Genomic DNA, 12,855 nt, shown 5'->3' on the forward strand with positions numbered 1-12,855 from the left:
TTTCTGTATGGAGAGAAATCACTAGTAAATGGTAGAGATGGGAAGGCTCCAATTTGGGGTAATTTAAAAGGCCTTAAACAGAAGTCTAGAATAATATCCTTGAGATTTTACTGTGTCTTCTATGTTCTCAAACTATAGAAAAATAGAAATACTTGGTAAATATATGGAAAACAATAGTCTCTCACTAAATAGGTTCTTTATGTATCAGTGATTTAGGGAAATATTTAACCCATGAGGAGCGATGTGAACTACAATAGGTATAATGTTAGGCAACAAAGAAATATAAAAGGTAAAAGTGCAAGCATCCTATACCATATACAAAATTATCTCAAAGTGGATCAGATACCTAAACCTAAGACCCAAAACTATAAATTAGAAGGAAACAGAAATGCTTTATAACATTGGAGCTGATGAGAATTTCTTGGATATGATACCAAAAGCACAGACAACAAAAGTAAAACTAGACAAACTGGACTACATAAAAATTAAAATTTTCTGTGTATCAAAGGACAAAATCAGCATAATGAAAAGGCAATCAATGTAATGGGAGAAAATATTTTCAAATAATATATCTTATATGGGTTAATATCTAGAATATGTAAAGCAGACATACAACTCAACAACAACAAAACACCCAATTAAGCAATGGGCAAAGGACTTGAACAGACATTTCTCCAAAAAATAATGAACAAATGGCCAATAAACATATGAAAAAATGCTCAATATCACTAATTATTAGGAAAATACAAGTCAAAACCACAATGAGATATCACCTTATACCCATTAGAATCACTCCTACCAAAAACAAATAAGGAAACAGAAAATTACAAGTGTTAGCAAGAATGTGGAGAAATTAGAACCTTTGTGCACTCTTGATGGGAATGTAAAATTGTGAACTGCTATGGAAAATAGTATAGTAGTTCTTTTAAAAATTAAGAATGGAATGACTTTATATCCAGCAATCCCACTTATGACTTTATGTTCAAAAAGAATTGAAAGCAAGATTTCAAAGAAATATTTGGATACCCATGTTCATAACAGCACTATCAAGAGATGAAAGCAACCATGTCCATCAGCAGATGAATGGACAAACAAAATGTAGTACCTATATACAATGGAGTATTATTTAACCTTAAAAAGGAAGGAAAGACTAACACATGCTACAACATGGATGAATCTTGAAGACATTATACTATGAAGTAAACCAGTCACAAAAAGACAAATACTGCATGACTTCACTTACATGAGGTATCTAGAGTAGTCATTTAGATAAAAACAGAAGATAGAATGGTGCTTGCTACAGAATAGGGTAGGGAGCAAATGAGAGAGTTATTTAATGTGTATAAAGTTTTGTTTCCCAAGATGAAAAAGTTCTGAAGATTGGTTACATAACAATGTGAATATACTTAACACTACTGAACTGTATACTTAGAAATGGTTTAAATGGTAAATTCTATGTTATGCTTTCTTTTAGCACCAAAAAAAATATTTAAAAATATTTTAGCAAAAGAACCAATCCAGTCATTTGATAGTATTGCCTCAAATGGAAATTGATCAGTTCAGTCAAAATTACTAAACTAATAGCATTCATCTTTAGCTACTAAGTTTTCTTCTCTTTATTATCATCTGGTTATTAATAGGACATGTACTTTTAGAGGTTTGCCTTTAATTTATTCTTACACCTGCAGAAGATACAACAATGGTCCTATCTGAAAAAAAACTATTAAATCTTCAAAAAGTGCAGGCATCAATTGTGAAAAAAAGTGGATCCAAGGTGGACCATGAAGAGACACTCAAAGTGAGTAAAAGTACCTTGAAGAGACACTTGGTTTTTATTGTGCCTGTGGAAACTGATCCCACCTATCCATCCATTCATCGTGGAATTTCAGACTCAGTACAGTGTTGACACTCTCATTGTGTCCTTTCAACAGATTGGCTGGGAAAAAGACTCTGGAACCCATCTGTCTTATCAAGGCCTTCAATGTACTTGCCACTTCTTGTTGATTTGGTAGATATAATGAAACAATGTAGCATTCTACAGAATATCCACTCAGTTCAAGTCTTTTTAACCTCTATGATGACAAAAGGGTAGGAGACTTAATACAGCCCTGGAGCAAGGCCATAAATATATACATTATACTTCTGATAGTCCTTCTTGATAGTAAGAGAAAAAAAAATGCATTTGTCAGATCAAGAGCTGCATACCACATACCTGAGGCCACGTTAACCTGCTCTGAGAAGAGCAGTTCCTGACAGAGCAGTTGCAACTGATGCTCCCACTTGGCTGAGTTTGCAGTCATCCACTACCATCCTTGAAGATTTTTGCAATGGCCAGACTGGTATATACTTTAGGTCTTTAAAGATGGCACTAATCTCTGCCACTTCCTGTCACATGCAATACTGACTTTCATATATTGTCATGGCCAAGCCAACTAGTTTGGGAGCCTTCTCACCCACTACGATAGTTCTTAGCCCCACAGGCTGACACCAACGTGAAGGTCCTGCCAATTACCAAGTATGTATGTCTATCCATACGGTTCAGGGAACAGGAAGTGATGAATGAGTGAGTCAAGTTCTTCAGCAAACAGACTCTGTAGTAGAGATTTGTGTTCAGAGAGTTTATTGAAGAGAGCTGTCGGCAATAGCACCTGTGCAGGAATATGAGTGGTAGCATTCGGTAGAGGAAGCAGTTTAATTATGGTACAGTTGCAATAATTCCACATGTGAATCCATTGATTCCACAGGGGGCTTTGAAGCTGTGACCGCCCTTCAGAGTTGTATGAAATTGAAGCAAAGGGACTAAGCCCTAATGCTCCTTCACTGATCATTCACTGAATTCAACGTGCCACAAGGGAGGCAGTTCCCGTAACAAGAGACAGCTCCTTTAAGCCGAAGGTAATTTCTGGGCAAAAGCTCAGTTGTGAGGCAACAGCAGGCAACACCCATGGCAACTAAGGAAATAAGGACCGCAATCCTTAAAAGGGGATTTTGGTGGTTCTTGGTAACATCCACTACTAAGGTGGCCAGAGTTGGCAAGTAAAAAGCAATAAATAAAAATATTACATGGCATACCTATACTTAAAAAATACTCATTATTTACATAAAATTCAAATACAACTGAGCATTGTCTGTGTTACCTGGCCACTCTGTCCACTACACATGTATTAAAGGGAAAATACAAAGAAAATTCCAAGCGTATTAATGCATTTCTCCTTTTGTAATCTTATACTTTGTATAGTACTAATCCCATATGGACATGAGAGACCAAAAATAAAAATTGGTTAACCTCAACAACTTTTGCTCCACTCACAATCCTGATTTGGTCTAATTATAGGGAGTCAATGCTGCTTGCTACATTTTACCATAGAAAGCAGAAATAGGCTTAGAAAGAACACTTGCAGTTTTAAGGAGGGTGGATTGTGAGAAAGAGAGCACACAGTACACAGACAGGGAAAGAACTAGAGCAGTGGCAGTGGGAATGAAAGGAAGAAATGAGAAGAGACACCCCTGAAATAGATTCAAAGAATTTACTAACTATATGATACGGAAATACAGGAGGTGAACAGAATTTAACAAAATTGTAGGTTCTTGATTTGAGGTAATAGAAAAAAAGAGAGGAAAATGGTACAAGATATATGTAAAACAGAAATATAAGTAGATTTGAAGGGAGAAATTATACATTTGACATACTTCATCCTAATGTATAATATACGTGAATATGTTAACTAATATACCACACCAAGCTGTCAATATTGGTCAAGTGATCATTTTCCATTAAACATATTTCACCTGAGACTTTATAGATATTTTTAACCACCTTGCATTTCTACAAGCTGTGCACAGGATGTTAAATTATACTGGTAATTCTATTAGCTATTAATAATTCTTCTATAGACTTAAGTCCTGTAAACACTAATTTTCAAATTTAAAATCTTAATTGAAGGAAGAGTTTTAAAATGTATGTTTTTCTTCAATAACAATTCTCAGCTCTAAATATCTATTTGTATGTTTTACCTCTATTACTCAAGAGTTCTTAAAATGTGGAAGCCTGATCTTTTTCCTTAATTACACAAAAGGAGAAACTACTGCCCACATTACCCTCAGCAATGCTGTCTTTCTAACTGACACTCTCCCCTTTGCCCATTTTATACTATGCTCCCAGTTGATTTTTCCTGAACCATGATACCCAACACATTGTCCCTGCAGTTCTGTTCTGATTCAGAGTAATCAATCCAGGAACCACTAAGAAATCTATTAATTCTTTGTGTGTATCACAGCAGAATCCCGTTTAGCATCCTCAGATGCTAGGATGCTTATTTGCTCAGTATGGTCTGGGAACAGGATAAATACTGAGAAAGTCAAAATAAATAGGTTTTCCTATTTTAGTTCAAAATTCTAAAATGTAATGTTACATTTGCATTTGATGATGTTAATTTTAATCACCTGTGACTTAGCCACAATTATTCACTTCTGGGATTAAAATGCCCACTATAGACATCAATAAACAGAACAAAATCTGACTTATCCACTTTGTTTGCCAATCAGAAATCTCTTTTAATCTCCTACACCCTCACCTGAATGCCCAGTAAGAGAAAATGTACATAATACATGTTGACATAATAATTAAAATAAACTTATTAAATCCTATTTTTGTACTATGTATTTACCATCCACAGGAAACATTCAGTATTTTACTGCAATTATTTATAAATTATCAACTGTTAACTTTCAATTATCTTTGTGCAGATTATCCATCACAACCTTTAAAACCAAGATGGCTTTTTCCTGCAATTCTGCTTTTTAGGCTACCTTCTTGCTTTATTGGGTTTTCTTACACATGCTTACTGAATATAAGCATAGCTTAAGTCACGACATAAGAAGGTAAATATGCTGCTGGGGAAAAAATGTAATATGGCATTTCAAAACCAAGGAGAAATTATCTTTAGTTAGTCTCCATTATCAGTTTAGATTTTGCAAGTTTCTGTTCCCTTCAATTTGAGTAATGAATATGGATAGCATAGCAAATCACTACACCACCCAATAAGTATAACCTTCTTGGACCTGCATATTTTCTGTGCACCAAGCAAAACGTCAGGTACTGAGCAGGTATAGTTGTTGCAAGTTTACTCTAAATTTTATATCAATTCTCCTGTTAAATTGTTGTGGTGAAAGAAAAGGTGTAAGGCTATGAATTTCACTGTATTTTAATTAGTTACCAATAATTCTTAGGGGGAATACCCCTTCTCAGCTATGGTGGATTATTAAGAACTATCTCTGCTTATTTTTACTTGAGATTACCTGGGTTTCACTTTCTAACCAAAAGATTAGAAAATTTATATACCTTGTTATCTCACTAACAATAATTTCTTAAAATGAAGTAATAATGTATATACATCAAATTGTGGTGCAGTAATAACTGTCAAGACTTCTGTAATTCTTATGCCAGGTACTATTCTAAATATTTTCCCCTTAATTCTCATAAAAACGTTATGCAATATATTCCATTGTTACCTTTATTTTATTTTTTAAAGTTAATTTTTGGGACCCCTGGGTGGCTCAGTTGTTAAGCATCTGCCTTTGGTTCAGGGCGTGATCCTGGAGTCCTGGGATCTAGTCCCACATTGGGCTCCCTGTGTGGAACCTGCTTCTCCCTCTGCCTGTTTCTCTGCCTCCCTGTCTCTCTCTCTCTCTCTCTCTCTCTCTTTGTCTCTCATGAATAAATAAATAAAATCTTTAAAAAATATTTTTATTTGAGTATAGTTGTTACATTAGTTTCAGTAATTATAACATAATGATTGGACAAATTTATACATTATGCTATGCTCTCAAGTGTAGCTACCATCTGTCACCATACAATGCTATTATGATATCATTGAGTATATTCCCTATGCTATGCCTTTCATTCCTGTGACTTACTCATTCCATAATTAGAAGTCTGTATCTCCCACTCCCTTTCACCCATTTTGCCCCCTCCACAGTTTGTTCTCTGTACTTACAGTTCTGATTCTGCCTTTTGTCTGCTTGTTTATCCGTTTGTTTTTTTTTTTAGATTTCATGTATGAGTGAAAACATATCTTTCTTAGTCTGACTTATTTCACTTAGCATAATACCCTCTAGATCCATCCATATGGTCATAAATGGAATGATCCAATTCTTTTTTATGGCTGTGTGATATTCATGTGTCTGTGTGTGTGTGTGTGTGTGTGTGTGTGTGTTTGTATGATATCTTCCTTATCCATTCATGTATCGATGGACAGTTAGGTTGTTCTATATCTTCACCATTGCTATCCTTAACTTAACAATTGAGAAAACTGCGGTGCAGAAAAATTAACTGGCTGAAGCTTCCACAGCACATAAGGGGCAGAACCGGTATTTGCAGTTTGGTTTCAGATCCCGTATACTAGACCATACTACCTCTCTGTTGACTTATTCGACCTTACTCCTATTGAAAAGAATACACACAAATGGTGCCTCCAACTCTATCTCATATATCTGAGTATATTCAAATGCCTTAACTCTCTTCCTTAACTCTCTTCCAGTGTCAGCCTACTCTGTCCTTAACTCTCTTCCAGTGTCAGCCTACTCTGACAACATAGGCTGGGTTGGATGCCCTTCCTGTCCTATTGTCCACTCTCATGTAGCACCTAATATGCTGGTCTGCCATAACTTATTTTTCTCTTCATTCCTCAAATGATGGTAATTCCTGAAGCAATAATTACAGAAAGACTGGCACACAACACTGTGCCTTAAATATAGTAGAGATTCAATATCTGTTCGATGAATGGATACTTCTCTTGTAGGTCTTCCCGTTGGCATTTCAGGCTGCATTGAACAATCATATCCATAACCACCACCACCATTACTCTAATACCAAATTTTGCAATTCTCCAGATTGTGACATACTTCATATTTCTCTTTGAAGTACTTTAGGAATGCATAACAAAAACTATTCCAAGGGGGGGAAAGGTCTTACCTTCTAAATCTTCTTTCTCAAAGTGTGTTTTGAGAATAGAACGAGTTCCACCTCTATCCACAACTGCCTCTTCATCATTTCTCTGTAGAATGAGAAAAAGATTAAATGATATTACAGTAGTTCCTCTTTATCCACAGGGATACTTTCCAAGACCTCCTGTGGATACCTGAAATTGCACCTGAATTGAATTGGTACCTGAATAGTACCAAACCCTATATAAACTATTTTTGCTATACATACACACCTACGATAAAATATAATCTTTAAATTAGGCACAGGAAGAGTTTAATAATAATAATGAAATAGAAAAATTATAACCATATGCTCTAATAAAAGTATATGAATTTGGTCTCTCAAAATATCTTATTGTACTATACTCACCCTTTTTGTGATGATATAAAATGATAAAATGCCTATGTGATGAGATGAAGTGAGGTGAATAATGTAGGCACTATGACATAGCATTAGGCTACTATTGACCTTCTGATGGTATGTCAGAAGGAAGATGATCTGCTTCCTGACCATGGGTGACCTCAGGCCACTGAAACCATGGAAGGCAAAAGCACAGATAAGAGTGGACTACTATACATATATTCTCTTAATTTCAGAGAATAAATTATAATATAATCTAATATTTTAGGGGTTTAATTCAACCACTTAAACCTACTTCTACACAACTATCCTATTTGATTATCAAGTGTTAATTTAAAAAGGAGATTAAAATTAAATTGACCACATACTCAGAGAAGAAATGTCATTTGATTTTCCATGAAATCAAAAGCAGTCATACATTCCAGTTGCCATCATTGGTTACTGAGATGAAAAACAAATAACAGTTACCCTGACAATTTAGTAACATGCATTTTTATCTCTGATAAAGAATTCTTGTTAACAAGATGACATTTTGAACTATAGAAGGAAAATATGGAAATCATTAGTATTAACACCACTAATGCTATGGCAAGGTGAAATAATTCCACTGCCATTTAAAATGGGGTTGAGAGGCATCTAATCTCTTGAAAGCAATTAGTAGCAATTATTAGGTAAACTACAACTCTAATTACTTTGCTTCAGTGTAATGCATTTTATTCAAACTAAACTTTTAATTATAATCATATACATTCAACCTTCATCCAGTTTATATATATGTATATATAAATATATATTTATTATATTTATTAAATATATATTTACTTATTTAGAATGGTGGAGACTCTCTTCTGAATATTGTACATATGCTCAAAACAATACACTCACTCATTTGGTATTCAATAACATAATAGGGGAGGGAGAAATACAATCCACGTAAACATGCAGAAATGAACAAAATACCAAATACTGAACGAAGTGAAATACAGATTATTTACAAGTTTTTTTGATTATGAGCACCTATGTAAAAATTGTCGTAAAAGGGACTATTGAAAACAAAAAAGAAATAAAAATGTAGACTAAAGATGAATGAATCTTCCAACTTCTTTTTTTTAATTTTTTGTATTGGAGTCAATTTGCCAACATATAGCATAAGACCCAGTGTTCATCAAGTGCCCCCGTCAGTGTCCGTCACCCAGTCAATCCCAACTCCCTAGCCACCTCCCTTTCCACCACCCCTTGTTCATTTCCCAGAGTTGGGTGTCTCTCATGTTTTGTCACCCTCACTGATATTTCCCGCTCATTTTCTCTTTTTCCCCTTTATTCCCTTTCACTATTTTTTATATTCCCCAAATTAATGAGACCATATAATGTTTGTCCTTCTCAGATTGACTTACTTCACTCAGCATAATACCCCCCAGTTCCAACTTCTATTTCTAAGCCTGTTCTAGCATTTGTATTAGAAAAATTCCAAATCTCTGTTTTTTCTTTGAAAGCTTTATATTCCCAGACATAATCTTGATAAAGATTTGGCTTCCATGTTTTACAAATAAGTATTGTCAACTGTAAGGATTATAGACCACAGACATATTTCAATCTAGAAATATCAGCTCTTGTGTGCTTCATATGCAGCAAAATATACAGTAGAATAACATGTTTTACAGTCTGTAGTACTGTGTCTTGCAGACAACATGTGCTGAGACAGGTAAGGGCAAAGAGTTTGAAATTAGAGCAAAAGAAATCTATACTACAAATGAAGGAAAAAATGAAAATTAATATATGATTAAGAGTCTACTGCTCTTGTGTTTGGCGAAGTTTTAAAAATATGTTGGTCTGAGCAAAATAGCAATAGAAAAAACTAAAGAGTTATATATTTATATAATTTCCTGAACCAGACAAATGCAAGTTTAAGTCTCTTTAGAAACTGTTATTGATACATTTACAAATCACATTTATCCTCTGTGGAGGACATATCAAATATGCACATTGGAATGCATCTCTGCCCTCTTGCCAAAGGCAAAGTCATGCATCCATGTTCAGAGGTCAGAAGAAGCATCATTCCACTAAATCACAATAGCATCCCCTTAAAACAATTGCAAAATAAGAAGTTTTTTATAGGATATAAGAAGATATTTCCATCTATATGATAAAATACTTAATCCTTACTTCAAGGGCCTGAATCAATTTTCAACTTATACAAAATGGCTTTTCTCCTTATTTTTATGTAGCATAAAAACTGCCCACACACAAAAGATAATTATACTGAATAGCTAATGTTAGGATATTGAGACAAAATGAAATTTTGCAGCAGAAGTAGGAGTAGAATCTAAATAGGAAATAGTTGATTATTTAATTACCAGATGAATTACAAGTAGAAGTGTCCTAATTTTAATGTTTCACTGGCAAAAAAAAAAAAAGAACTTGAAGCTAGAATATGAATGTAACTCAATGTAAGTGACTCATTTTGCAGTTTCATATAAATTTAAATACTCTCCAAATAGCCCATAGATATATTAAATGTATATTCTTTTGGGCTGAAAATTCCCAAGATACTACTTAATACTAATAATACATATACTGAAATTCCTCTACTTTGGTTATAGTTCAAAAGATTATTTCAATATTATTGAAGACTTTTTAATAGAGTGCTTCCCTTCTTCCTTTTTTACCAAGAGCAAGTAAATGTGGGTGTGATGAAGAGAATGCAGGGACAAATGCCAGTGGGTGCCAGTCTGTGCAATAATCCCAAATAGACCGGTAAGATATTTTTTATTCATTTTGCACTATTACCCTTTTCAGATTAGTTGATCATAAAATACATTAATGTACCCTAATTTTCATATGTATTTACTTACTCAGAACAAATTTTAGCACTGTGTAAAGAGAGAACACATAAATCTCTTACATTACCTCTCATTACAATTTACCTTTATTACACTACTGGGTAAACATTTATAAGATGATTTATTCCAGTAAATAAGTATAAGACAATGTTCTAAAATTGGGGGGAGCACAACCCATAGTAAGAAATACATATTCAACACAGTCACATATTTATATAAATGTAATCAAAACAAAGTTTCACAAACCATCATTTACCATAACTATAAACAATACAGTATGATATTTTCTATCCCAGGATATTCTATTTCATTTAAAAATACTAGTCACTATCCTTTAAACTTATTTTGGTACTTCAAAATGGGTTGTGACCTGCAATTTGAAAAACATTGGTACAGACTATGGCCCTGAAACAGAGTAACAGGAACTATGAACAGGAACAGAAATCACATCTTAAATCCACGTACATAGGCCTCTACCCAAATAATAAACAATAGTACTAAACTTTCAAATCAATATTTTTCAATTTTTGAAGTTCACCAGGAAAGTAATGGTTTTTTTCTTCCTAGTTCCATTTAAGTACTTTTCTCTATGTCTTCCCAAGAAAGAAGGAACAAATAGTATTATCTATCATCCTCTCCAGTTAAATCCTGCTTATGACTAAACTGAATTTGTACTCAGCTATTTTATTTTTTATATTTTATTTAAATTCAATCTGCCAACATATAGTATAATATCCAGCACTTATCATGTGCCCTTCCCTTAATGCCCATCACCCAGTTACCCTATCCCCTCACCCACCACCCCTTCTACAACCTTTTGTTTGTTTCCCAGAGTTACGAGTCTCTCATGAGTTATCTTCCTCACTAATTTTTCCCCACTCAGTTTCCTTCCTTTCCTTTATGGTCCCTTTCACTATATTTCTTATGGTCCACATGAGTGAAACCATATGATAATTGTCTTTCTCCAATTTTATTCAGCTATTTTAAAGGCAAACGCCATATAATTGTCATAACCCAAATGTATTTTATAATTTTCTACAATTTGATTGCTTCTAAACATTAAGACACTTGTGTTTTTAATACAAATGTATATACATGTAAATTGTGAATATTTCAACCTCCAAGAAAGTCTTTAGACTTCATTATTTTTCCAGAACAATTACGAGCAAGCAATAGCAGAAAAAAAGAGCTTTCTATCTCAACTCTCACATTTGAAGTGACCTTGAACCAGTACACTCTCTCATAGTAGACCGACTAATATGAGCTAGCATATTTTAGTGTTAAAATATTCATAATAAGATACCAACAATTTCTTCTAGGATTGTTTGAAAATACCATTAAGCTATCTACAAATGTATAAAAAATACATTTTTTCTGATTTACCATAACTCTTGAGCACAGTCTTGACAGAAATAAACTTTCCTAACTTTGTAAAACAAAATCTAACAGTAATCCCATGCAAAACAATTGAAATTTTCATGTCCTCTTGATAATTCTCATCTCATTTGAGAGTGGGAAGAGAATTGAAAATTGAGAAGAGAGAGCAGTTCATTTTCATTTCAGTATTCTTTCTTCCCTAGAACCATTTATCATTTCAATTTCTAAAAAGCAACCATTTCTTCAATAAATGATACTGGGAAAACTGGAGAGCTATATGCAAAAGAATAAAACTGGACCACCTTTAACACCATACACAAAAATAAACTCAAAATGGATTAAAGACCTAAATGTGATACATGAAACCATTAAAATCCTAGAAGAGAATGCAGATTGTAATTTCTCTGACATCAGCCATATCAACATTTTTCTAGATATGCCTTCTAAGGCAAGGTAAATAAAAGCAAAAACTAGGACTGAATCAAAATAAAAAGCTTTTGCACATCAGAGGAAACCATCAACAAAACATAAAGGCAATCTACTGAATGGAAGAAGGTATTTACAAAAAAATGTATCAAATAAGGGGTTAAAGTCCAAATTATATAAAGAACTTATACAACGCAACACCAAAAAAAAAAAAAATCTGATTAAATAAGGCAGAAAGGGACACCTGTATGGCTCAGTCAGTTGAATGTCCAACTCCTGATTTTGGCTCAGCTCATGATTCGGGGTTATGAAATCGAGCCCTTTGTTGGGCCATGTTCAGCAGAGAATCTGCTTGAAATTCTCTCCCTCTCCCTCTGCCCCTCCCCACCCCACTTACATGCATGTATTCTCTCTCTCTCTCTCTCTCTCTCTCTTTATCTCTCTCTCTCAAGTAAATATCCTTTAAAAAAATTGGGCAGAGGGCCTAAATAGACATTTTTTTCCAAAGAAGACATACAGATTGCCTGTAGACACATGAAAAGATGATCAATATCACTAATTATTTGGGAAATGCAGACCAAAACCACAATGAGAAATCATCGTATCCCTGTTAGAATGGGTAAAACCAAAAAGGCAAGAAATAACAAGTATTAAAGAGGACGTGGAGAAAAAAGAAGCCTCATATACTTTTGATGTGAATGTAAATTCGTACAGCTATTGTGGAAAACAGTATGGAGGTTCCTCAAAATTTAAAAATAGAATTACCATATGATCCAATAATTTCACTACTAGGTATTTACACAAAGAAAAAAAACACTAACTTGAAAAGATATATTCACCCTTATGTTTACTGAAACATTATTTATA

The 12,855-nt window shown here is 33.9% G+C and overlaps 1 protein-coding gene across 7 annotated transcripts in view; it reads right to left on the reverse strand.

The window, feature by feature from the left end:
* Positions 1-12,855, reverse strand: part of SLC4A10 (solute carrier family 4 member 10) — a 285,441-nt gene that overhangs the window by 173,979 nt on the left and 98,607 nt on the right. For all 7 annotated transcript variants that reach the window (XM_072811530.1, XM_072811534.1, XM_072811529.1 and 4 more), the window contains exon 2: positions 6,974-7,055. In XM_072811530.1, coding sequence (XP_072667631.1) covers positions 6,974-7,055 — 82 coding nt within the window. The remainder of the gene's footprint in view (positions 1-6,973; positions 7,056-12,855) is intronic.

The sequence above is a fragment of the Canis lupus genome, chromosome 34 (genome assembly GCF_048164855.1).
Source record: "Canis lupus baileyi chromosome 34, mCanLup2.hap1, whole genome shotgun sequence".
NCBI classification, from domain to species: Eukaryota; Metazoa; Chordata; class Mammalia; order Carnivora; family Canidae; genus Canis; species Canis lupus.